Source organism: Peromyscus californicus, unplaced genomic scaffold (genome assembly GCF_007827085.1).
Source record: "Peromyscus californicus insignis strain IS unplaced genomic scaffold, ASM782708v3 Scaffold_7__1_contigs__length_154581171, whole genome shotgun sequence".
Classification (NCBI taxonomy): Eukaryota; Metazoa; Chordata; class Mammalia; order Rodentia; family Cricetidae; genus Peromyscus; species Peromyscus californicus.
The window spans coordinates 129,112,558-129,138,932 of NW_026294595.1; the positions used below are offsets into that span (position 1 = coordinate 129,112,558).

The window sequence follows — 26,375 nt, forward strand, 5'->3', positions numbered from 1 at the left end:
TCCTCCTCTGGGCACGCGCTCCCGCTCGGCTCCGCCCACAGCCCGCTCCTCCCCACCCCCGTGTCGTCCGGCCCGGCAGCCCTCGGGACCCCCCGCCCGCCACCTCCGCCCCTCCTCCCGTCAGGCCCCGCCCCGGGCCCGCCCTCCTCCTCTCGGCGCCCAAGCTCGGGGCCGTACCAAAGCCAGGCGCGGGGGGTGTGCAGGGAGCCCACGCGTTTGGAGAGCCGGGCCCCGGGCCGGGCGGCGCTGAGACTTGAGTGCTCGGGTGGCTCCGGTGGCACGATCCGTCCAGGAGGAGGCCGCCGCGAACCGGGCCGGAGCCGAGGCGGCGGGCAGGGCCGCGTGCCGAGGCCCGCCTCCCCTTGCCCTCCCCGCGCGCGGCCGAGTGGTGGCGGCCAGGAGAAGGACTCGTGGCTGCGGGGCCCGCGCCTCTGTCAGTGCGGCGGGGCGCGCGAGCGGCGCGGGGCCGAGGGGAGCCGAGGGGGCGGCAGCGGTGGCGACTGGCTGGCGCGCGTGTGCTCCGCCGGCTCCTCACGCGGCGGCCGGGGCCGCCTCCTCCCTCCCTCCCTCCCTCCCTCCCTCCCACCCGGCCTCCGAGAGCGGCCGCGCCGTCGCCTTCCGCGCCGCGCGGCTTCCCCCAGAGCTCAGCGCGGGTGAGTGGGGGCCGCGGGCCGCTCCGGAGGAGTGCGGGCGGGCTGTTCCCGGTGCCTCTTCCTTCCTCCCCTCCTCCGGCAGGCCGTTGCCTATTTTTAGAAACTCTTTTTTTCGGCCGTTCGGGGAGTCCTGGGAGCCGGCGTAACTCTCGGCCCCCCCCTCCCTCCGAGCTTCCCCCTCCCAGGCCCGCCGCCCCGGGGTCGCCTGCCCGGGGCCACCTGCGCTCGCCCCTGGGCGCCTGGCGTTCGCAGCTTGCTTCTGGTCGGCCCGCCGGGCCGGGGCCAGGAGTTGGGGGTGGGCGGGCGCCCGCTCGGAAGTTGGAGTCTTTTGTGCTCGCGCCCCGCCCCGACCGGCGAGGGGAGGAGGGGAGGGAGCCGAGGTTGCGCCGGGGAGGCCTCGGGCGGGCTGGGGCCTGGCCCTGGCCTCGGTCGGGGGACCCGGGCTTCTTCCGGCTTCTCAGCCCCGGCCAGTTCTTTGGGTTCCCTTAGGCGCGCAAAACTGGTCCTTCCCTCCCCCCCATCCCCCCCACGGGTGTGAGAGCCTCGCCCGCCACCCTTGCCCAGCCTTCGGTCGTGGTCACCTGGGGCGCGGAAGGGAACGACCAGCCCTCGAAAACTGGGACTGGGTCCCACACTTTATTGCAGTCCTCCTCGACGCGGGAAGCCTCAGTGTTCTCCTTGGTGAAATGGGGTCAAGAATTGACGCGGCCTCGAAGGGTGTTGGTGAATTCAGGGAGGGAGTTAGTACATGAACAGAAGCGTGAAATGCCAACAGGTAACGTCCTATGAGACCGACCCAGGAACTTCGTGAATGTATCACCCAATGTCCACAGCGGTCTTCCAGAGTTGTCCCTACTCAAAGAAGCAGAAATCGAGGTGCAGAGAAATGAAACAGCCGTAGAAGTGCAAAGCTGTTAGTAACTTATTTGCTGGTAGGAGTATGTGTCTTCTCTTGTGCAGAGGGCATTTTGATTTACCGTTAGGATTAACACCATATAGTTAAGAAACGTTAACTCTGGGTTCCTCCCTGAGACATTGACCTATCTGCTCCTTTTGTTGCTATTTGTTTTAAATATTTTTTTATTTTTGCTAGTGTTGTGGTTAGACAGATCCAGAAATCTATAAGCCTCAAGCACAAATGAAGTTCTGAGCTTATGGATCTCACCGAAGTCCACCTTTTACTTTATTGCGTGTCTCCCTCTTCTGCCAACCTCAAATGTTGTATGTTCTCCATGATCTTAGTTGGAAGGTCAGGGATGCAGGTAGCTCAAGTCAACTGCTTCAACTCCCTGCCTTCAAATAGTGCTATTTTTGTTTCCAATAAGGCCTAGAGGGGGTAAAGGGAACTAAAATTAACTTTGGCGACTGCTTTCCTTCGGCAGTGAGTTTGATACTGGCTGTGGGGATCATCTGAAAAGTCAGACAGGGCTGAGTCTTGAGGAGACCTCATGTTTGCATTCGTTCTGTAGGTCTGCTGTGCTTCACCCATCCCTTAAGAGTCTAGCCGGGCGGTGGTGGCGCACGCCTTTAATCCCAGCACTCGGGAGGCAGAGCCAGGCGGATCTCTGTGAGTTCGAGGCCAGCCTGGTCTACAAAGCGAGTTCCAGGAAAGGCGCAAAACTACACAGAGAAACCCTGTCTCAAAAAACCAAAAAAAAAAAAAGAGTCTAGATGGGTAGTGGTGGAATATGGGAGGTGGGTGACTCAGTAGACCACCCCTTCTTTGCTTTTAACTGATCCTTGAAAGGGGAAGGTTGTCTAAATAAATTGACTACCTTGGTGATTACTAGACTTTCTGTTAGCCTTTCTATCTGTTAGTTTTTCCCCCCTCCCATATGTTGTGGTTGAACATGAACTACATTTTCAGGCCTCAGGATCAGGAGTCTCAGGTTATTGGACATCTCAAAAGACCTTGTGTAGTCTCAGCCTCTTTCTGTACCTCATGTCTAAAGGGCAGGTGTCTGTCTGTGTTTGCTTTAGGTATCACATTTGTTTTAGTTTCCTGCTGGTTTAGGTGCTCTTCTGTAACTTCTCTGGATTCTACTTTAGTGTGAAGTAGTTTGCAGGGCTTGACTTACGTCTTTGTGGTGTCAGGCAGTAGAGACAGATTAGGACACTTGCCTTAGGATCCCAGAATTTAATTGGTGGTGACGTCTACAAGGAGCTGAGCCATTCCTTGTGGCCCTTTGAGTCTGTTTCCTTATGTGTAAAGTCTCTTAGGGTGCTGTGGAGACAAAATGATTGTGAAAATGCTTCTTAACAGAAATAACATCTATGAGTCTGTCATAGGACTGAAGATTTTTAGTGGGCCATGTCATTTGATCCTTGTAACAATCTATGAACTAAGTATTACCCCTGCTTTACAGAAGAAACAGGCTTAGAGAAGGGTTACATGACTTGCTCAGGGCCATGTAATTGGTCAAGCTGGATTCACTTTGGGGACAGTAACATTAAAGTTAGATCCTTTCAGAAATTGTGGTGTCATATATGTATGTATGTCATATTTTAAACAGTTTTACAGTGTGCAAGTCTATGGGATTAAGTATATTTACATTGTTGTAACAGCTGACATCTCCAAATTATCTTAACCTTCCCTAACTGAAACTCTCCTGGTCAAACACTGAGTTCTTGTTGAAGACACCTGGCAAACACCATTCTGTTTTCTGCTGTCAATTTGACTACGAGGACCGTCACACTGAAGTGAACTAATTCAGTCTTTGTCCTTCTGTGATTGCCAGAGCTAGCATCGCCTGCCTTCATTTCCCAGTGTTCGGTAAATGCCGAATGATTTACTAGTTCTCATCTGTGGCAGAGAATGACATCCCTGGAGCAGGAATCCAGGCCTGGTTGAACTCCAGCAAAGCCCCCTTCTCCACAGTACAGTTTAAGCTTTTTTGCTGAAGCCAGTTCTGGAATTATACTAGCCCCTGTATTTTCAGAGGAGACTTTCTGTCCTTGAACTAGAACCCAGACTATTCCATATTCTCTGTGCATGCTTATTTGGCCATTCAGGGTTTAGCATATAATAACTGTAGTGATCAGGAATAGCAGGACTATGACAGCAGCTTGGATTAAAATTTGCCAGCTGATTAGGTGGATTAATTACCTCAATGACAAGCTCCCCTTTTGTGTCCCTCTTTCCCTAAAGGCACACAGAAAGGATTAGAGTTTGGAGTCTAGAGTCTTAGATGTTCTTATGGTTCCTCACTGCTGTAGGTGGCTAGAGTGGGGTTAGGCATTACATTTAGCCTTTCAAAATTCACTTTGGTTACTGTTTCTGTGTCTGTTTGTTTGTTTGTTTGTTTCTCAGACAGGGTTTCTTTGTGTAGTTTTGATGCCTGTCCTGGATCTTGTTCTGTAGACCAGGCTGGCCTCAAACTCAGATCTGCTTGGCTCTCCCTCCCAAGTGCTGGGATTAAAGGCGTGTGCCACCAATGTCCGGCTATTTCTGTGTCTTGTAGTGAGTAGTTAGATTTTTATATTTATGAAAGTTGGCTGGAATTTTGTTCTGATAGTAATGTGGCTTTGAAGTAGGGAGTGTTCCATAGATGGGGAATAGAACAACATATGTGATTATGTTATGCTCTCTAAAAATTTGATAGCCCACTTTATCCATTAAAGTCGGAATGTGTTGAATAATATGTTTGATAAAGTGCCATTTTTTTCTTTGTTCTTTTGTGGTGCTTGAGATTGAACATGGAGTTTATGCATAGATTTGTTTTTATTTTATGTGTTTGGGTGTTTTGTCTGCATATATGTCTGTGCACCATGTGCATGCAGTGCCTGAGGAGGCCAGAAGATAATGTCAGATTCCCTAGACAGACTGGAGTTTCAGATAGATATGAGCTACCATGTGGGTGGTGGGAATTAAACCCGGGTCCTCTGAAGAGCAACCAGTGCTCTTAATCATTGAGCAATCTCCAGACCTTGGATAGACCTTGGATAGGTCTGCTTGGCTATTTAGACCAGACTTCTTTTTAACATTCCAAATGTAATTGTTTCAGTGGACACATCATTATTGGAAAGTTTTTTTTCATTTCCTGAATTAAAATAGTTTTTTTGAGAAAGGGTTTTACTCTGTAGCTAAGACTGTCTTGGAACTTGGGGTACTTCTCCTCAGCCTGGAGTTGAGAACCGCTGGGCTAAACTGAGTGGTGGAAACTAGTTGTGGAAAGGGAAATATTAGTCGATAGACATGTAGATTCTGTCCAGCTGCAAAGACTGCTTTTGTTAAGCCAGGATAATCTTATCTTTTTCCCTAGACAGCATCTTGTAACACACTCTTATGTTCTGGTGTGCTGTTTTATAAGTTTTATCACCTTAGCTAGGCACCAGAAAACCAAAAAATGAGTAAAAGAGCCCAAGGAACTCCTTTTCTAGAAGAACAAAAGATTTTAGTGACTTTGATAATAGCGGAGTGGGGAGAGGAGAGGATGATGGGATTGAACAAGACAGAACAGGATGAGATGGTATCAGGGACTGTTTTTTGTTAGGGATAGGAGTCTAGAGACCTGCTTTTCAGACTTTATATTAGGTGGCAAATTTTCAGATTTGTTCATCTGAATAACTAAGGTCCTTTCTAGCAGTAACGTTTTATGACTAGGTCGTTTAGACACTATATCTCCAGGAAAGGTATTTCCCTCCCAGACGTCTTAGACAGTGTTAGGGGTTGGGTAGGGGAGGAGACAGCAAGAGGGCTTAGGTAGGAAAGGAAAATTTGAGATCTGTGTTCCAGGTGCAGCTCACAGAGAGTTAGGACACAGTCATAAATTGGAAGATTGGTAGCCTGAGGATTATCTGGTTTGTTCCTTTGATCCTAAGTGTGTTGGCTTGAACAGGCCTCTTTATTCACTGATCTTGTTTTCTTCATAATCTAGGAGAAAGAGATAGGAAGTGGTGACAGAACAGAACTGGAAGTCCCTTCCGACTCCCCCTCCCTCTTTCCTCTCAGGTGAATACATAGGGCTGTGCCCAGGCACCATCGTTAACTTTCCTCATTGTTTCCATGGCACTTAAGTGTCTTGTCATTTCATAATTGCTTTTGTGGTAAAATGTGTGCTGTACCTTTTGGGAGGAAAAAGAGGAAAAGGAGATGTGGTCCCTTTTTTCCAGTTCCATCTCTTAGAAGAACACTTGAAGCTGTCTACTGTGTCCTGCTCTAGATGGTAGGATAAGGAATCAGGGTTGTGGCTGAATACATAGGTTTCCCAGAAGGCATGTGTATTTGGAATGTTCAGAGTTGATGAAAGTGCATGTCTAGTGAATTCTGTTAGGGTTAAAATAGCACTTGGTGGGCTTTTGATGCTGTCTGAACTCATGTTAGTTACAATTACCTAAGACTGGAATTTTAGTCTTCCTTCTGTAAATGTTATTATATACTATGTGTGTATGTGTCTGTCTGTCCACACACACACACACACACACACACACACACACACACACACACACACACACACGACTATGATGTATTTGTGTCAGTTGGCATGTCTGTTATGGCTCAAGTGTCTTTTGGGAGTTGATTTTTTTTCCCTTTCACCCTGCATTCGGAGGATCCGATCATGTCCTCAGGCTCTGCATTGCAGGTACTTTGACTTGCTGAGCCATCTAACTGGCTCTGGAATAGATAATCATCCCCATCCCCCATCCCCCCCCCCCCCCCCCCCCCCCCCCCCCCCCCCGTTTCCTCTGTAGAGCCCTAGCTGTCCTGTAACTCACTTTGTAAGCAAGGTTGACCTTCATCTCAGAGATCCGCCTGCCTCTGCCTCCAGAGTACTGGGATTAAAGGTATGTGCCACCACTGCCTGGCTTGAAATAGATAATCTTTTTTTTTTTTTTTTTGAGACAGGGTTTCTCTGTGTAGCTTTGCGCCTTTCCTGGAACTCACTCTGTAGCCCAGGCTGGCCTCGAACTCACAGAGATCCACTGCCTCTGCCTCCCGAGTGCTGGGATTAAAGGTGTGCGCCACCACTGCCCGGCTTGAAATAGATAATCTCTAATGATATTTCTACTACAGTTTTGTGGAAGTGGCTTAGGAATTTTTCTTTGGAAGGAGAAAGGGCTTTACCTAAAGCATTAAAAGATATCTCAGGGTTAAATTATAGGGTCATCAAATAAACCTTTTACTGTATAAACAGGTGGATACTGCTTTTAAGAGTAGACAGATAACTGAAAAAATACGAGGTTAATTTATCAAATTATCTGCTGAGTTCCATTATAATCTTGGAGCTGAAATCCTATGTGACAAACTTGGGAGCCTAAAACTCTATAGAATATTAAATTTATGTGACAGACTGTCTGGAAATCACATAATGAAAGGAAAGTAGAAACAGTAGGAGTGGAAAGTACTAGCTCCAAGACGTTTGTTTGTTTGTTTATTTGTTATTGAGACAGGGTCTTTGTAGCTCTGGTTGTCCTGAACCTCACTAGGCAGAGCATGCTGGCCTCGAACTCAAAGAGATCCATCTGCCTCTGCCTCCTCAGTGCTGGGATTAAAGGTGTGTGCCACCATGCCTAGCCCCCAGACAAGCATTTTTGCAGAGCTTTAGCCTTATGAGGTAGGTAACCCTATTTCAGGACACCTGGCCTTTGAAATGACATCTATAGAGAGTGAATGTTAAGTTTGTCAAGCCAGGAATGATTGCTTTACTCCAAATATTCTCTTTTAGAAGGCCAAGTTTAGCAACTTAATGTTTTGGGCCAGGTTTTCTTCACTCTGGAGGCATTTATCTGGTATTTAGCTGTCTCCTGTTTATTAAAGATTTTTGTAAGCTTAGTTAAAGGTGATGTTTGCAAGGTTTCTCTTCATCTGTTTGTCTAGTTTGCTTTGTAATTCTTCATGCTAGTGAAAGCAAGCCCAGCAGTAGATTTAAAAGGGTCATTTCTTTAACTCATTGTTTTGTAGGTCTAGGTTCTTTGTTAGGTCTGATCACGCGATACTGTGAAGTCAAATGTTGCTTGTTCCCACAGACCATTTTCAGGCTTTTGGACTTTGTTCTTTTAGATAGCTGTAAGCTATCACTGAGGAATGGTGCTGCCATAATAGTGAGAGCTGTGCGTGAGTCAGTGGAACACAAGATAACTTTGCTTAAACTCTTAAAATCTCACCTTAAATTACTAATTTTTCACAACAATTAAAATAGCCCCCTTTTTATAGTTAGGGTTGTAAACAGGGCTACTGTGTTACCTTAATGGTGTATCTCAATTATGTTTGGAAATCCCAACAGCCTGTCTTCCATCTCTACGCTCAGCTAGTTATTGTAGCAATTTGTGTACTTACTGTGTGTTCTCCTAGTAGAGAACATAAAAACCAAGTAAGATATGATTTCTATCTGCAATATTTTCAATGCTGGGAGGGAAATGGGTAAGTAAAACAAATCAGGGGTAGGGCTAGATGGCTCATTGGATAAAGAAATTTGCTGCTAAGCCTGATGACCAGAGTTTGATTCCTGGGGTCCACATGTGGTGAAGAACCAACTCTTGCAAATTGTCCTTTGACCTCCACATGGGTATCATGGTGAGAACACTATACACACATTCCCTAATAAAATTGAAAAGAGTGACAGTTTATATCCCATTCCTACCTTTGCTTCTCTGGCAAGATCCTGTGTTGAAGTTCATACTGGAAATAGCATAATTGTTGGATAATACCACTAGGTAAGGAGGCTTTGATTATTTGACTTCTAGTGTATTGATTTGTTTTTGATATTCTCTTCTTTTCCTCTGCCTGTTACTCAGTTGTTTCAATAAGTTTCATATTGAATTACTACTTTCTTTTGATGTGAAATAGGTCTCTGTTTTGTTTGCAGTAGTTGAGTTGTGTTTTTGGAATTTGATCAATTTGTAGTTTGCTAATTGTGATTCTCAAAGCTCATCACTGTGACTGCCTTTGACTGCTTTGCTGCATGGAGTCCTAGAAAATGAAAATAGAAATGGAGGGAACATGGAGGTTCTCCTCATTTTGAAGGACTCCTTTCTCTTAAGGAAAAAAAATTACTTAGGATAGTGTATTGTGGTCATGGTTTTTTCCAACAATTTCGCATTGCCTGAGGGGTCTAAAGGAATAAGTGGGTTCTTGAGATGGCTCAGTGGGTAACTGTACAAGCCTGGCATTGCCACCCATGTAAAGATTTAAGGAGAGAACGAGCTTCTAGAAAACACGCACACGTGTGCACAGGAGATGGCTCAGTGGTTAAGAACATTTGTTCTTCTAGAGGACCTGGTTTGATTCCCACCACCCACATGCTGTTTACAGCTATCTTGTAAATCCAGTTCCAGGGGGGTCCTGTGCCCTCTTCTGGCCTCTGCATGAAAGTGGCACACAAACATGCAGGCAAAATACTCATACACATAAAATACAATAATAAAATAATTAAAAAATAAATCTTTAAAAATTTTTTCAAAAAGATTAATAAGTATGCCTTTGTTAATCCTTGAAGGTTAGGGATAAAGTTGAAGGTAGTGGGCCAAACTGGAGCCCACTCAGGTACTCTCTGGTCTTCAGTGATGTTATATTCTCTGTGGGGGAGATTTAAAAAAAAAGCTGATAATGAGGTAGTTAGTGTCTTGGACAACTAAACTTGGGACAAGAAGGTCTACTCTTCTTATATGGTACTGATATGGTAACCTGGAGAAACCATTTTTTCTTACTGAACTTAATTTTCTCATTTATAAGGTGGGGCTAATATTCTGTATCTGCTTTCCTTACCATGTAAAGGGAAAGTTAGGTGATGTTACTAAAAGTACACAAAGTAAAATGGTGAGGAAGTTTTAATGTGAGGAATCCATGAGTCATTCGTCAGAAGTAATGGGTAACTGGCAGGGTTTCCATAGGAAAGGAAATCTTTGGCTATGGTAATGAGCAAGAGTTATGTGAGCTCGTCTTTAGAATCAGGAGAAATCACTTGAATATCTTAGCTGGTCAGTCTTGTAGTATAAGGATAGTGGCTGTTGTTTGAGATGCACCTTGTTTCTAATATTCTGTCTGACTCTATTTACAAGTGATGAAATGCCAGTATTTCTGTTTCTGGACTCTATTCCCCAGACTCTACCCAGAAGCAACACCCACATACCTTTTTTCAGTTAAAGTAAATCCTTTTCCTCCCTTCTTCTTTTACAGATTCTAGTCCATCAGCCAGGGAAGTCAGGGCAGGAACCTGAAGGCAGGAACGGATACAGAGGCCACAGAGGAACTTACTGACTTGCTCCCACAGCTTGCTCAGCCCCCCTTCTTTCCTGCTTTTTAGTTTCAGGACAGCTAGGGCTACACAAAGAGAAATACTGTCTCAAAAACCAAATATATATTACTTTATGTGTATGACTGTTTGGCTTGCGTGTGTATATATATATATGTGTGTGCTGTGTTTGTGCATGGAGAGCAGAAGAGAGTGAAGGATTGATCCCCTGGATCTGGAGTTACATATGGTTGTGGACCACCACGTGGGTGCTGGGAATTGAACCCAGATCCTCTGCAAGAGTGGCAAATGCTTTTAACTGCTGAACCATCCCTCCAGCCCCAAGCCTGCTTTTTTATTACTCTATCTAGGACCAGCTGCACAGAGTGGCATCACCCCTAGTGAGCTGGGCCCTCTCACACCAGTCATTAATCAAGGTAATGCCCTACAGACTTGCTTATAGGTCAGTCTGTGTAGCTATTTTCTCAGTTAAGATTCCTTCTTCCGTTGTATGTAGAGGGATTGTTTTCTTTTAAAGTGCAGGAGGAGGAAAGGAAACACTGAGACCTAAAGATGCCAGTCTCTCAGCTCACCTATTACTTGTGTATTTGCTCAGGAAAAAATGACCATTTCTTTGTTAGCTTTTATCCTGCCAGTGGAACCTTGCTGGGTGTTTATTTTCTGTAGTTTTACCAAATCACTTTGAAGGCTGGCATGAACATAGATCATGTCTTAGAGCCTTTTTTCTTTGTTCTATGAGCAAATAGTAGAAAATGTACCTTAAATTACACTACATACCTTTGGGTTGGGGGAAATAGATGGTCCTGGCTGTTCTCTAATGTTAAACATTAGTCAGCTCTTGATTCTGTGTCTGTAGGGCATTTGCTAAAAGTCTGGGGGTGTTGGGGCTTCCACTAGAGACATTCACCAGAGGGCTATTAGGCTACTGGTCAATTTGAATATTTGTTTAAAAAAAATCTGACCTGGGTTCTGAATCTGCCTTCATATTAATAGCTACAGTGAATTGTGTGTGCCCATTTTGTAACTATGCCATTATGGTATCATGTATTTGTGTTAGTAGAGCTGATACTTAAAGCTATGTGCTAAGCCCTTTAAAAATCTTTTTGGTTCTACCTCAGCCCTAAGAGGTAGATTCTGTTGAGTCCTATAAACCTGTGTGTGTGTGTGTGTGTGTGTGTGTAGTGTAGTGTAGTGTGACCATAAATATAGCTTGGGAGACCTAGTAAATTAAAAAAAAAAATGTTTTTCTAGCAATAAACCTTCCTGGAATTGAGTTACTATTTCATGGCTAACTAATCTTTTTGTCTTGTCCGGCAAAGGTGTTTTTGTTTTTGTTGAACTATTGAAGGAATCCAGAGGCAGTAGAATAATGGAGTGCCATCCTGCTTCAAGGGGTAGCAAACATTTAGATGGGACTGTTCACTCCCAAGGGCATCTAATGAAGGCAGTTTGGCTCTTTTGCGAAGAAAACTATTTTAGTTGTGAACTTCAGAGAAGCAGCCCCTTTGAGAGAAAACAGTTCCTTTAACCTTGGGGACAACCAAGAGCTTTCTGTTATAGGTCTCCTCAGAGTATCTTATTCTCTAGATCTGAGATCATAAACAGGTAGCCCCTAGGTTATTAGGCCCTGAGTACATGTTGTCTTCGACCTATGGCTTTTTTTTTTTTTTTTTTTTTTTTGGTTTTTCGAGACAGGGTTTCTCTGAGTAGCTTTGCGCCTTTCCTGGAACTCACTTGGTAGCCCAGGCTGGCCTCGAACTCACAGAGATCCGCCTGGCTCTGCCTCCCGAGTGCTGGGATTAAAGGCGTGCGCCACCACTGCCCGGCGACCTATGGCATTTTTATTTTGAGTTAGATCCTGAGATAGTCCTGGCATATGTGTTACAAGAATGACTGATAACATGAAGAGAGATTTTTTTTTTTGTTTTTGTATTTTGTATACAAAATAATGAATGGGTTTCATTATTTCACGTTCATACATATATTGTAATTTGTTCTTACCCTACCTCCCTACTGCCTTCCCTTATGCTCTCTGCCCTCCTTTTCCTGGTCCCTATCCCTCCCTCAAAGTCCCCATTTCTATGTTCTTCTCTCCCCTGCCCCTTTCTCCCCCTTCCAGTCCCTCCCAGTAAGATCTCTTGGTCTTTCTACTTTTAACACACATACACACGCACACACACACACCACTACTCCTACACATAGTCTTTGTATAAGATAAAATGTGGTTATTTGAGTCTTGCTTATCCAAACATAATGATCTCCAGTTGTAGCCATTTTTATTGAAAATGTCATGATTTTGCTTTTCTTTGTGGCTGAACAAAATTCCATTGTGTGTATGTAGCACATTTTCTTTATCCATTCATCTATCAATAGCTAGACTGGTTCCATTTCCTGGCTATTTTTAGTAGTGCAGCAATAAACATGGATGCTCAAGTATCTTTGTAGTAGTTAACTTAAGAGTCCTTTGGGTGTATACCCAAGAGTGATACAGCTGGGCCACGTGGTGGTTCTAGTTTTAGGTTTTCCCACCCCCTATGGAACCTCCACGCTGACTTGTGCATAGTGGGTACACCAGTTTACATTTTCACCAGCAGGTTCATCTTTCCCTATACCCTTCTTAGCACTTGTTATCCTTTGATTTCTCTAATGGCTAGGAATCGTTAACTACTTCTTCACTTATTTATTGGCCATTTGTATTTGAGAACTTTATTCAGTTCATTGGCTTGTTTATTGAATGGATGTGGGCTTTTTGTATTTAAAATTTGCAGTTCTTTTATATATTCAAGGTATATTTTTGTTTAATGTATAGTTGGCAAAGACTCCCATTTTGTAGGCTGTTCTTTACTCCGATGATTGTTTGCTTTGCAGGAACTTAAAAAATGTCATTGTCTATTTTTTGGAACCTTTCAGAAAGTCATTGTCTATGCTTATATCTTGAAGTCAAACTATGTTTTTAGAACAGGAATTTTCTTTAAAAAGAGTGTGTGTGTGTGTGTGTGTGTGTGTGTGTGTGTGTGTGTGTGCGCGCGCGCACACGCGTGCACACATGCCTACAGAGGATCCATTGGAGCTGGAGTTCCGTGCATTGGGGAGCTGCCTGATAATAGGTATTGGGATATAGAGCAGCAGGGGCTGGAGTCTGATGTGAACTTTGAGCAGTTCCAGTTAGAAGAGTGGGAATAGGCCCTTCAGACGGGTTCATTCCTTAAATCCTCCACCAGGACTTCCTGTCTTGTGATTCTTTGTTGCTTTGTCTGTGTATATTTTCACATGGCTTTTTTGGGACCCTGTAAATGTGTTCTTTGGGAAATCTTGTGCTAGCATCACCCTAGCATGGAAGAAGCCTTGAGTTTACAACTTTACAATCTTGGTGTTTTCTCTTACTACTATATGGGTAAGCTTTAGACAGTAACGTGTCTGTCCTCAAGTTTATGAGACCCACACTTACTACTTGTCTCATTGATACCCAAGCTATGTACCAATTGCTCTGTTTTTGTTTTTCTTTCTCTTTTATCTTTGAAACTTGGTGAATTCATATTGTTAACCTGTTTAGCCTCTAATTTGCTTTATAGCCAAGTATAACCCTGAACTTTTTATTTTTCCTCCCTCTACTAAGTGCTAGGCTAGGATTATAGGTGTGTCTGGCTGAACTCTTAACATTAAAGAGACTTCAACTGGTTATTGTGCTGTTAAATCTCCTGGGCCTAAGTGAGATCTTTTTTATTTTACGAGGAACGTTCAGTTTGTGTCCTGACCTATCATCATAGGACTTGATAAAAATAGCAAAATAGCCAAGGCTTAGTAGACCTTATCTTTGTTAAAATTGCATTTCCTATCCCTAATATTTGTAAACTGGGAATATGTAGTGGAGGAAGTGGGTCTGATGCCATGACATCTGTGTAGCTAGAGTTTTCCTGCCTGGCCCACAGTCAGGATAAATCTCTCACCTGCCAGTCCCACAGCCGCTCAGACCCAACCAAGTAAACACAGAGACTTATACTGGTTACAAACTGTATGGCCGTGGCAGGTTTCTTGCTGACTGTTCTTACAGCTTAAATTAATCCATTTCCATTAATCTATACCTTGCCACATGGCTCATGGCTTACCGGCATCTTCACATGCTGTTTCTCATCGTGGCGGCTGGCAGTGTCTCTCTGACTCAGCCTTCCACTTCCCAGCTTTATTCTCCTCCTTGTCCCGCCTACACTTCCTGCCTAGCCAATGGCCAATCAGTGTTTTATTTATTGACTAATTAGCAACACATTTGCCATACAGAACATCCCACAGCACATCTGATTAAAATAAAACCTGTTTTACTTAGGAGTTAGTACCTGCTTTTTCTCATAGCTGCAATTAGCAGCCGTTCCTATTTGTGAAAAGTAGGCATCTTCTGAGCAAGATGACTTCTTCATGGTCATTGTAGGATGTGGAGTACCTGACAAAGAGGATGCTAATAAATATGTGTAACTCAAGGTATTTGACTAAGTTCTTAGGATGCTAGTTTTCTCAGATTGGGGTACACAATTACATGTGGCAGATACGTAAAATCACAGCATTCCGAAGGGTCAATGCACTTTGATTTCTTTTCCATTTTAGAACTGGCAATTTTAAAGTTCTTTTTTGAAACAATGTCTCTCTACATAGCCCTGGCTGTCCTGGAACTGACCAGGCTGGCCTAGAACTCACAGAGTGAGCTAGCTCATACAGCTTAGCTAGTGGATTGTTTGTCATCTGAGCCGGTTATGGCAGATCTTTAGAAAATAGGGTAGAGGAGAAGGAAGGTTGGATTAGAACAGCAATTCTCAACCTCTGAGTTCTGACCCTTTTGGAAGTCCCCTTTAACAGGGATGCCATATCAGATAGCCTGCATATCAGATACTTGCATTTATAACTAGCAAAATTACAGTTACAAAATAGCAACAAAAATGATTTTATGCTTGGGGAGTCACTACAACATGAACTATTAAAGAGTCTCAGCATTAGGAAGGTTGAGAACCACTGTACTATGTAGATCAGCCTGGTTTTGAACTCACATGCCTCTGCTTCCCAAGTGCTGGGATTAAATGTATGTACCACCACATCTGACTGGTTTATGAGGAATTTAGTTTGGATTTTTTTTTTTTTTCCAGTCTCACTAGAATAGTCTAGAATCTTCAACCTCACAAGATTCTCCTATGGGCAGGGCATTTCAGGACCTTCAACAGAGGCTGTCTAGAGCCTGACTGTCAGAAGTGTTGCAGTGGTTCCTAATTAGAAATGGATCTATATGGGGGAGACTCTTGATTACCATGAAATGGATCTGTTATAATTGTTAGCGCTGTGGTTCTGAAAATGTAGTCCTCTCCTGGGATCAGCAGCAGGCAGTGCTGCCCTGAACAAATTGTGAAAAGGTTGGTGAACTTGTATCCGCCTTTGTTATTTTTTTTCTCACCTTATAAAATCATGCTAGTGCCTAGTTATAGACCACCTCCTCAGATGGAAAAGTCACTTATTTAATACTTAATACATATTAAATAGTAGAGTAAGCTCTTTTGCATGTTAATTTCTTCCAAGTTACCAGAGTAGGTTAGGAAAGGAAATGGAAGCTGAGAAATCAGAGCAAAAAGTCTTGACTGTTTATTGTTACATAGCATATTGTCTGTGGTAACGTTCAACAACATTTGAGACACAATTGTAATTCCAGCTGCTGAATTGTTTTTGTTTTTTTTTTTTCACTAGGGCCCACCTTTACCCTCATAGATACTCAATTGAAGACCAGGTCCTGTCCTTGTAGCCCTTCAGAGACGGAGGAAATTTCTTTTAAAACCAGTGGTAATATAGTTATTGGGGGGCTCTGCTTGCTTTTGCTTTCTCATCTCCTTTTCAAGGTCTAAGAAATGAGCAGACTCTAATGGGAGTGATCAGTCATCATTTGGGATCAGTGGAAGGTCTTTCAGAGTGATGCTGAATTGGAGGAGAAAAGGACTCTCTACTGGATATTTCTAGGCATTTAAGAACCTTAAGGCTTAGCACACTCAGCTACCTGTGTGTTGTCAGACCTAATTCCTCCTATTGTTGGCCATTCAACAAATACTTGATGAGTCTTTTGTCCTGTGCATTAGGACTCTTGCTAGTACTAAGGATTCCTAGATAACTTCACAATCTAGTATTATTTAGGGAAGGATACAAACCATAGTAGATGGTGTGTGCTTCTTAATAGGATCATGTTTAAAGATGAAAACAGAGTTTCCTGGGGAACATAAATGAATTGTGGTGGTTTTTGTTTTTGTTTTTGTTTTTGTTTTTTTGAGATAGAATCTCATGTAGTCCAGGCTAGCCTCAAACTCTTCATCCTTCTACCTTACTTCCCAAATGCTGGGATGGCAAGTGTATGCCATCATACTTGGCTCTTACCTTTTTGTTTTGTTTTGTTTTAGGATTTATTTTTATTTTATGTACATTGGTAAAGTAAGAGTTAAGGTAGGGAAGGGACCAGTACACATAAAAGCAGAAAGTTATGTTCAAGAATCCAGGGTAAAGGAGTGGGTCCTAGTAGTTCTTAGCAGAACAAATCAGATTGAGCCCTTGCCCTTCGCCACATTTCAGCTGTAGCCATTGGATGACAGTGATGAAGGAGGAAGAGTTAGATTTATTAGCAGGTACCAATTGAAATTTCTAGAATTCTGAAGAGGGAAGGAGGGAGGAAAGCTGAAAACAGCAATCTTTTGGACTAAGCCTGCCAGAGGTGCTGAGTTCTTGGCAGTGATTTGAAAATTCTGGCCTGGGCAAATTGGTTGGTTTTTCTGGCAAAATCCCATTAGCTCCATATAGTCTACCCCTCCTCTCTGTGTGCTTTTTAAAAAAGAAATTAATGGAATCTGTTCAGAATACCTCTGAAATGAAATTATATTTTTAACTCTAATTACCCTAATTAAAACTTGACAGCCGTAATCCTGAAATGGCAGATATAGTAAGTACCCCAGGCCTGTGACAGGCTCACTTACCCAGATGAAATGTTGTTCTGTTCTGGGCTTAGAAAAATTCTTTTATTTTTCTCATCAGCAGCTTAGTCTTTGCTCCCACAGATTCACCAAGCTAGGGGAGGTGTAGTGGTGTGCTGCAGGCTTACCCTGGACACAGTCTCTGTAGAGGTGCGATCAAGATGATTATTACCACATATATCTAATTTTTTTTCTTTAATTGAAATTGGACTTAAGCCTTTGAATGAAATTCTGTTTTGAAGATCAAGGAAGTGGCACTTGTTAGAAGACTGTTGATCTAGGCTAGACCTTGTTCTTTGGTAAGTTTATGGCTAGTATTAAGGACACTGTTTAAGCATCTGTGGTAATGAGCATCTGTTAATCCTTTCACTCAGGACTAATGGCAAGAGGATCACCAGGAATTCAAGGCTAGTCAAGACCTGTTTCAAAAGCAGTTAAACAAAACCAACAATTTGAGGTTAGGAACAAGAAAGTCTGAAAGCAGAGGTCTTTTCATGTATTTCCAATTCCTCTAACTTTGTACAATCTTGATGGATGCCTAGTCTTAACGAGTTACCTGGCTAGCTTCAAAAAAGGTCTTGGGGTGAGGACTAGGTCCAAGCCCATAACTGAAGAATCAGTTGATACTGAGTCAGGAGTTCTGCTAGAATCGGAGAAGCCTTTTAAGTCACCAGACACTGGCTGCTTTGTTTTATGATAATAGCTAGAGATACAGTTGAGTAAGACACAGTCCCTGCTCCCGAGAACCTTAGGGAACAGTCATTCGTAGATGACAAATTATGCAGAATAAACCTTTCTCAATGTTAGAAGTTTGAGTGCCTTATGTATATGAGGTACTGAAATGAGTACATAGATATTTCAGATACAAGTTCTACTTTGAAGAGTGCCTAGTAAATTAAAACACATAGGCATGTGAAAAGTTGATTGTAACATTCAGCATGTGATGGGGGAATGTCTTCCTGTACGCTGCGAATATGTGTTGCTCTGATTGGTTGATAAATAAAGCAGTTTGGCCTATGGCAAGGCAGCTTAGAGGCAGGCAGGAAATTCAAAGAGAGAGACAGGAAGAAGGTGAGATACCAGCGAGCCGCCCAAGGAGCAACATGTAATGGGATGCAGGTAAATCCACAGAACATGTGGCAATACATAGATTAATAGCTATGGGCTAATTTTAAGATTAAGAGCTAGCTAGAAAAAAGCTTGAGCCATGGCCATGCAGTTACAATTAATGTAAGCCTCTGTGTGTTTACTTGGGAGACGCGAGTGGGAGAGATTTGTCCCGACCGCTGGCAGGCTGGGACACAGGAAATCTTCTGACTACAAACATGTAGATGATAGCTGCCAGACAGATTTACCTGGAGAAGATGCTGGTCACGAAAGTGAGACAGGATTAATTTTTCCACTGATCATCCACAAAGACTTTCACAACCTTTTTCTTTGAGATTGTCCTTGAATAGGGAATAATGGAGGAATGGAGACAAGCACTGCAGGTGTTAGGAAATAGCTTGGGCAAAGTTAGGAGCTGTCAGGTGATAGCAGTCTGCTATGATTTGAGTAGCGTACAGGGAAAGGATATGGTAGATGATGAGGTTAGAGTTTAAACTTGGCTGGTAGGCAAGGGGAGTCGAATTCATTGAGAAGGTACAGGGCTGAGATAGCAGTGTATATGGTGTATTTTCTGGTAGAAGAGATAAGTAGATTAGTTAGAACAAGTGTCAGTAAATTATGATCATAGGCTGATACACAGCACAGACCCATAGAACTTAAGTGTTCACCTGTGATTGCTTTTGTATTACAGTGATGTGTTGAATACTACAGAAGCTGCTGCTGTAGCCCACAAAGCCTAACGTTCTAGCTGTCCAGCCCTACACAGAAAGGGTTGGCTGATAGCTGAGTTAGGCAATTATATAGGATTTGTAAGAGAAGATAAATGTTAGAACTAAGCCTGAAATAGGTTGATAATATTAAAAGAAGTTAGCAATATGATTTAACAGATAGCACTTGTCCTCTCTGCCTCTCAAGTTTGTAAAAACCAACTTTGTTGAAATATCACCATAGTCAGAAAAAGGCATTTGATGTGTAGATAAGTACAGATGTACCTTTATTAGCTGCGTAACCTTGTAACCTTGGCCGAGTCATCTAACTGCTTAGAGGCTCAGATGAATATAATGTAATAAGTAGGATAAAGAAAAGCCTCACCAGTTTGATTCTTCCCTGCGGAATTTTGTAAGTCCTCCAGTTGGAAAGACAAATGTCGTAGTTGGAATTAGGTGAGGAATGACGGGTGTGGTGTCACATTAAATCCCAGCACTTGGGCGGCAGAGGCAGGTGGACCTCTCTTGAGTTCAAGGCCAGCCAGGGATACATAGTGAGACCCTTTCTTAAAAAGAAGTTGGGCAGGGGGTTTGGTGACTGAAAGTGTGTGGATGTGTAGGAGAAGAGCTCATAGTAATTTCAAAATACCATATACCCTTTTCCTTCATTACTGCTGACATTTGTTGTAGCCAGATTGAATTTGTTTCTATCCTTCAACTGCCAAAAAACCAAAGGCTGGATTTATCCCTAGCCAGAAACTAGCATAAGCACTAATTGACATTTATATTGTTAGCATCACTTGTCAGTGCAGTCTGTAGTCAGTCATCGGACAGGAGAACCTCAGTTAAGAATTGTCTACATCACATTGGCTTGTGGGCATGCTTGTGGTAGATTGTCTTATTAATTGATACAGGAGGGACCAGCCCACCAAGAAGAGCAGCTCCAATACTAGGCTGGTGGTCTTGGGCTGTGTCAGAAAGCTAGTTAAACATGAGCCAGAGTGAGGGCCAGCAAGCAGTGTTCCTTTATGGTTCTGGCCCTGACTTTGCTCAGTGATGGACTGTGACCTGGAAGTATAACCAAATAAATCCTTTCCTCTTCTGTTTTGCTTTTAGTCAGTGTTTTATCATAGCAACAAAAGAAAACTAGCTCACCCAACAAAGGAGCAACTTAAGGTATCAAGAATTTATTTTGCTTAATATTTCAAGGTACAGTTCCATCATGGAAAGGCAGGACCGTGGAAGTGGCTCTCAGCAGAGCAGTGAGATTGTTAAGTAACCAGACTAAGCCTTAGGGCCCACATCACAGTCACCCCCTCTTCTAGCTAGGCTCTACTTTCTGAAAGTTCCACGGTCCCCTTAAACAATACCATCAGATGGGGAGGATCAATGTGAGGATTTTTTTACATTTGAAAATGAGAAATATGGGCTGGAGAGATGGCTCAGTGGTTAAGAGCACTGGCTGCTCTTCCAGAGGTCCTGAGTTCAATTCCCAGCAACCACATGGTGGCTCACAACCATCTGTAATGGGATCTGATGCCCTCTTCTGGTGGCATGAAGACAGAGCATCCATGTACATAAAATACATAAATAAATCTTTAAAAAAAAATGAGAAATATAACCTGTATAAAAGTCCTTGTAAATCCAAAGCCTCACATGAGCCATGAGACACACTCTTAGATCTGCGCCCTTGTAAATATTAAAAAACAAAGTTACATACTTCTAATATACAGTGGCACAAAGGAAACATTTCCATTCTAAAAGTATAGATTGGGAGGATACCAAGCAATGATGGGCTAAAAGTAAGACTGAAACATAGTGGGGCAAACACCAAACCTTGTGACTCTGTTTAGTATTGGGGTTGTGACCTGTGCCTTAGCTGATTTGAGTTTGCACTTTGCAAAATATGTCACCAGTGGGTGACACCAGGTTCTTCCCAGTTTGAGATGTAGCATGGGCCTCTTGATTACAACTACTGCTTCTGTTCTTGATGGGCAGAAAACACATCCCTAAGTGACACTTGGGCAAGATTGCCCAGAGTTCTCAATAGGCCAAGTCCTGCACTCAGGGCACCTTTCTTATTGTCCCAAGTGCAAAGCATGAGGTTTCTCTTTAAAAGTGCTAATGTTGTCAACAGTTGACAGCTACGTAGTCCACATTACCCTGTTCTCAACTTTAACCAGACTCGAGCTCCTTTTCTCATTTTCCATCTTTTTGCTTTTCTTGCTGTAAACCTAGGTAAACGGAACAAGCAGCAACTGTCCCACAGCATGAGTGTTACACTATCAGGGAATTTCCTCCACCAAATTAGTCTGTTACCTTTGAATTCACCATATTCATGTTTTTTAGGACATAGAATACAGCCAGATGCTTTACCAAAGTGAAACATTATGGTTTCTAGCCTGTTCCGGATAGAGGTAACTAATCTTCATTGTCAATTTGGGATTTAGAATCACTGTGGGAACATACCTCTGGGTGTGTTTATGAAGGTGTTTTCAGAAAGACTTATCAGCAGGGAAGAATGTGGATGGCATCATTTCATAGGCTGAGGTCCCAGACTGAATAAGAAGGAAAAAGCAAGCTAAGCACCAATATCAGTCTCAGCCCTGCCTGCTGGTTATGGTTATAGTGTGTCCTGTTGCCTCATGCTCCTGCTGTAGTGTCTACCCTGAGACTTTGAGAACCAAAACAAGAATGGGAGATGAGGCACGCCCGTAATACAAGTGTAGAGGTGAGAGGCAGCTTTGCGGAGTTGGTTCCTATTTCCACTTTTATGTTGGTTCTGGGGATTGAATTTTGAGTTACCAGGCTTATGTGGCAAATGCCTTGCCTACTGAGACTTTGGCTTTACTATTTGCATTTGTGTTTTCTTCCCAGTCTTTGGAGCTCCATTTAGAATAGCCCTTCACAATGACCCATTAAGCTCTGCTATACTATTCTATTCTTTTCTAGTCTTCAGTTCTTTTCCTGTATACCTCCTGCAGATCTCTTCAAAATCCTGCAGACCACATGGGTCAGGTCTAATGCAGCGGTGATTCCATTGGTTTTTTACTTATGTGTACATCTGTGTATGTGTATGCACATAAGCATGTGGGTACCCACAGAGGCTAGAAGAAGGTGTTGAATCTCCTAGAGTTGAGGTTATAGGTGGCTGTGAGCTGCCCATTGTGGGTGTTGGGAATTCTAAGTCTGGTCCTCCGGAAGATCTCTTAACTGCTGACATTGCCTCAGCTCCCACCATTTCTTTTTTTTCCTGTTAGTTTTTGTGTTGCTGTCACCAAGTAGCTGACAAAAAGTAACTTCAGCATAGCACGAATCTTAAACAGGTCTTATTAATAAAATCAAACCTGATGCCAATTATTGGGGTGAATGCTGAATGATCAGAGAAATAGAACAAGCCACAGCTAACCTCACCTTGCCATTTCCTCAGCTGATCCTGTTTCCTCAGACTGGAATCCTCTGAGTCCTCATCCAGAATGGATCTTAGTTGAACTACTGCTCAAAAGCCTAAAAACTTCTAGTTTCTGATCTTCACGCCTTATATACCTTTCTGCCATCACTTCCTGGGATTAAAGGCATGAGTCACCATGCCTGGCTGTTTCCAGTGTGGCTTTGAACTCACAGAGATCCAGATGGATCTCTGCCTTAGGAATGCTAGGATTAAAAGTGTGTGTGCCACCATTTTCTGGCCTCTGTATCTAGTGGCTGTTCTGTTCTCTGACCCCAGATAAGTTTATTAGGGTGCACAATATTTTGGGGAACACATATCACCATAGAAGTTCTGCGCATATATATATTGTAGTTTATCATTTGGTGTAGACAGTGATTTTCAGTGAGGGAGAAGTGGTGGAGGAGATAGACAAGAAAACAAGTGATCAAAGCTCTGTCACGGCTCAGGTGCTACAGCCAGGCCTCAGAGGGAGATCTATTTTCTTGCTATTTCTCCTGTGCTTTTCTGCCTTTGTCTTACAGGAGCTTGGGAATGGAATGAACTCAATGGAAATGGTAGCAAATAAATAGCCTTTGGAGACTGGCCATTGGGAGGCCTGGTCTTGGGTTCAGAGATGTGCTCTTGTCTTAGGAAGGACCCAAGTTCAAGGCAGCTGGCACAGTAGGGGTTTTCAAATGGACCTGAGCCTATTTTAATAGTAAACCTGATTGTCAGCTGATGGTGTCCTGAATGGCTGCAAGAGCCCTACAGATAGCCTAGTATAAGATAACAGGGAGGAAAGGTTGATACCCAGGCCTTATGGGGAGGGGGAGAAATCATAATTCGTTGGATAACTGAATTTAAATTTCTCAGTCCGAACCTGAAATGATACAGTTATGGTAGCTAGGAAGAGCACTAAGCGAGTCTCAAGTTAGAAAGCAAAGCACCCCCTCCCAGCAAAAACGAACAAAAGAGCCAAGCTTTGTTAAATTATATAAATTATTCCACTTAAACACTTTTTTTTTTTTTTTTTTTTTTTTTTTGGTTTTTCGAGACAGGGTTTCTCTGTGTAGCTTTGCGCCTTTCCTGGATCTCGCTCTGTAGACCAGGCTGGCCTCGAACTCACAGAGATCCACCTGGCTCTGCCTCCCAAGTGCTGGGATTAAAGGCATGCGCCACCACTGCCCGGCCCACTTAAACACTTTTAACCATTTTCTTCTCAGCTTAGTATTTGTAAACCTGGTGCTTTTTCCTAAAGACCATGATTTTTTCACTGACCGTGGCTGGCTCTGAGCTATGGTGTCTTTCAGTTTTCTGTTTTACCTTTGACTCTGATCTGTGAAGCTTCTGATAGTTTCTTCTGGGAACAAGCAACCTGAGATCCTAGTATAGACACTTTAGGGCCTTACTATAACTGAGGTTCTTTCTTCCTTTAGGATAATCTTCCCTTAGTATAAATGACCTGAATCCCAACTAAAATCCACACATTCTCTTTCTAATTTTTGTGGAAACTATCCTATTCCCCTGTGGTGTTAATTTGGTGGAGAGGTGTAAGATTACCATTGTCTCAGATCCTGACAATTGTTTTGGGTTGAGTCCCCATCTACATAACATTGTTAAAACTGACATGAACTTGAAACCTACATTCTCAGCCTCCGCCTTGAGGGAACCCCACTTATTCTACATTACAAGGTCTGGATAATGTAGAAAGCACACTGGTTGGGAATAAGGAGGTTCCTTGCCCTTGACTTTCCTCTGATTTTAGACAGATCTCCTAGCTCTGGTCTGACCTCTCCTGTCAGGTAGTGCAGTCCTTCAGTGCCGCTCTCATCAGAGATAGAAAAGCTATCTTCTGTATAGTCTCAGTTGCACAGAGCACTGTCTGGCATTGTTGGTTTCTGATTATAAAGCCCAAGATTCTCCTTCTAGCTCTAGAGGGGGAAGGGGAACCATCCAACTGTCTCATTAGCATGGAGAAAAGAAAACAGTAATTACTTGTGCCTCCCTTGATAATTTCTGCAGGGTTGGTTCTTAGGGAAGGAGGAGGGGAAAACTGGAGACAGCTTCAGCTGAGGAAGGAGAAATGTTCTTACTTAGTTCCCAGAATATGCAAAGGCAAGAATTTGCACATCTGTTGTATTCTTAGGACATTCCTCCAGGCAGGCTGGAGACTGCCTGGATTGAATTTCAATTGAACTTTTCTGGCATATACTATGTTCTTACTGTCTGACATTAAGTTACTTACTAACTATGCCAGGCATTCTAACACCTGCCTTTGTTAGAGAGTAGGGTGGGATTTTGCTGGACCACTTGGTGACCTGGACACAACATTTGGACTTACTATTTTAGTCAAGGTTAGGTATTTTTGTGAATGGGAGTCTTGTAAGAACTGCAAGACTGTAGTGTTTGGTCACGGCTAAGAAAAGCAGAACTCATAGAAAGGTTGAGGACAGCTTTGAAAGTGGAAGGTTAAGGGCAGCTGGAATAGAACTAGCAAATCCATATGCAAACTTGGCTATAAACAATGACTGTTAGCTCTGTTATTCTTTCATTCCCTGTGTGTGGGTACATTGTGAGCCCAGAAGTACTGATTGTATAGCAGAAGTGGATTGGAGGAGGCCCTCTGCTGGTGAGCATTGCTGGAGGGAGCTTGGAGCTAGTAGGCTGCAATTACCTTCTGTGACTGTTCTCTCCTGCTCTGGTTGCTACTCCAGAGTCTTTTTTTTTTCCTACTTCTTCCCCTTCCCTCAGGAAGATAGCTTCAGTACCTCCTTTGAAGTAGCCCTCCTTTAGACTTTGGAAATCATTTATTGTAAATAACCAAGGGATCTGTAAAGACATGTTGTTTAAAATTTTGTTTACAAATATAGAAAATGGTCGGTTGTTTCTGTCAAGTTTATAGTCTTTTACCCCTTGGAGTATTCCCTTTCTCCCTCTTTGGGCCTTTTGCTTGATTATCCCACCTTTGCTGTCCAGGCTCCAGTGTTCTCATGATTTTATTTTACTTTGTGACTTATTTTCCTTAGCCTCTAGGTATATATTCCTGGTTTCTTTATACTTTTGTAGAATCTATTCCCTATTTTTAGATGGAATGCTCTAATATAAATAGCATGGCCTAAGGGAGGAGTAATTCCCTTCAGTCTTAACTTGCAGTTAATTGGGCCATAGTAATGTGGTTCCCAGAAATAGGACACGGTAAATGCTGATTCTCAGAAAGGTCTCCATATCATTGTATACGGTACTTTGATCAGATATTTCAGGACAGCCTACTTGTTAATAATCTCAACCTTATAGTCTCCAGGGGCTGGAGAAATGGCTTAGTGATTAAGTGACTGAGAACACTTGTTACTCTTTCATAGTAACACAGTAAGGCTTCTAGTACCCACATCCAGAGGCTCATAACTACCTATAACTGTTGCTTCAGGGGATTTGATGTTTTCTGGCTTCCATAAGTACCTGCACACATTTGACATTCATTTACACAAACCCACACAGAAACACATAAATAAAAGTAAGAAAAATAAATCTTAATCCTTTATGATCTTTATTTCTGTGTGTGTTAAGATTTATTTTTCTTATTTTTATTTATTTGTGTCTGTTTTTGTGAGCAAATGCCCTATGTGTGCAGGTGTCCACAGAGGCCAGAAGAGGGCCTTGGAGCTGCATTTGGCAAGTGTTTATAAGATGTCTTGTGTAGGTGTTAGGAAACAAATGGGTCCTCTGAAAGAACAGCAAGTAAGTACTTCTAACCACTGAGCCACCTCTTCAGCCCCCAAATAAAATCAATCTTTAATTGATGGGGGAGCGGGGACAGTAAGATGACTCAGTGGGTAGAGGAACTTGCTGTCAAGTGTGACAACCTGAGTTTAATGCTTGGCGCCCACATTGTGAGAGGAGAGAACTGACTCCTGCAAGTTGTCTTCTGACCTTTCACACATGTACCATAGCATGCTCATGTGCAAGATACCTCCACCCCCACATGAATAAGTAAATGGGGGGAAAAATGTGCTCCAGTATGGTAAAAGCTTGTGTTGTGGTTTGAAAGTGAAATGTCCCTTGTAAGTTCATGTATTTGCATACTTTGTCCTTAGCTGGTGTTACTCTTTTGGAAGGATATAGACACTTTAGGAGCTGGAGCCTCCCTAGAGGAAGCAGGTTACTGTGGAAGAGCTTGAAGTTGTATAGCCTCGCCTCATTTCCTGTCAGTCCTCTGCTTCTGACATGATGTGCTGTTATGCCCTCCTCCCTATCCATGGGGGACTCTATCTCTTCTCCTTGTTTCTAATATTGACTTACTAATTTAATTG

The 26,375-nt window shown here is 43.1% G+C and overlaps 1 protein-coding gene across 9 annotated transcripts in view; it reads left to right on the forward strand.

Moving 5' to 3' along the window:
- The first annotated feature begins 538 nt into the window (after window positions 1-538).
- Window positions 539-26,375, forward strand: part of Raly (RALY heterogeneous nuclear ribonucleoprotein) — an 84,181-nt gene continuing 58,344 nt past the window's right edge. For 3 of the 9 annotated variants that reach the window (XM_052726417.1, XM_052726418.1, XM_052726416.1), the window contains exon 1: window positions 539-653. Coding sequence is in view for 1 of the 9 variants with exons in the window: in XM_052726414.1 (XP_052582374.1) it covers window positions 1,402-1,428 (27 nt within the window). In the remaining 8 variants the exon portion in view is untranslated. Of the gene's footprint in view, window positions 654-1,060; window positions 1,429-5,585; window positions 5,605-15,636; window positions 15,656-26,375 lie in introns of those variants that run through there. The other 6 variants (XM_052726422.1, XM_052726414.1, XM_052726423.1 and 3 more) reach the window with 5 other exon arrangements.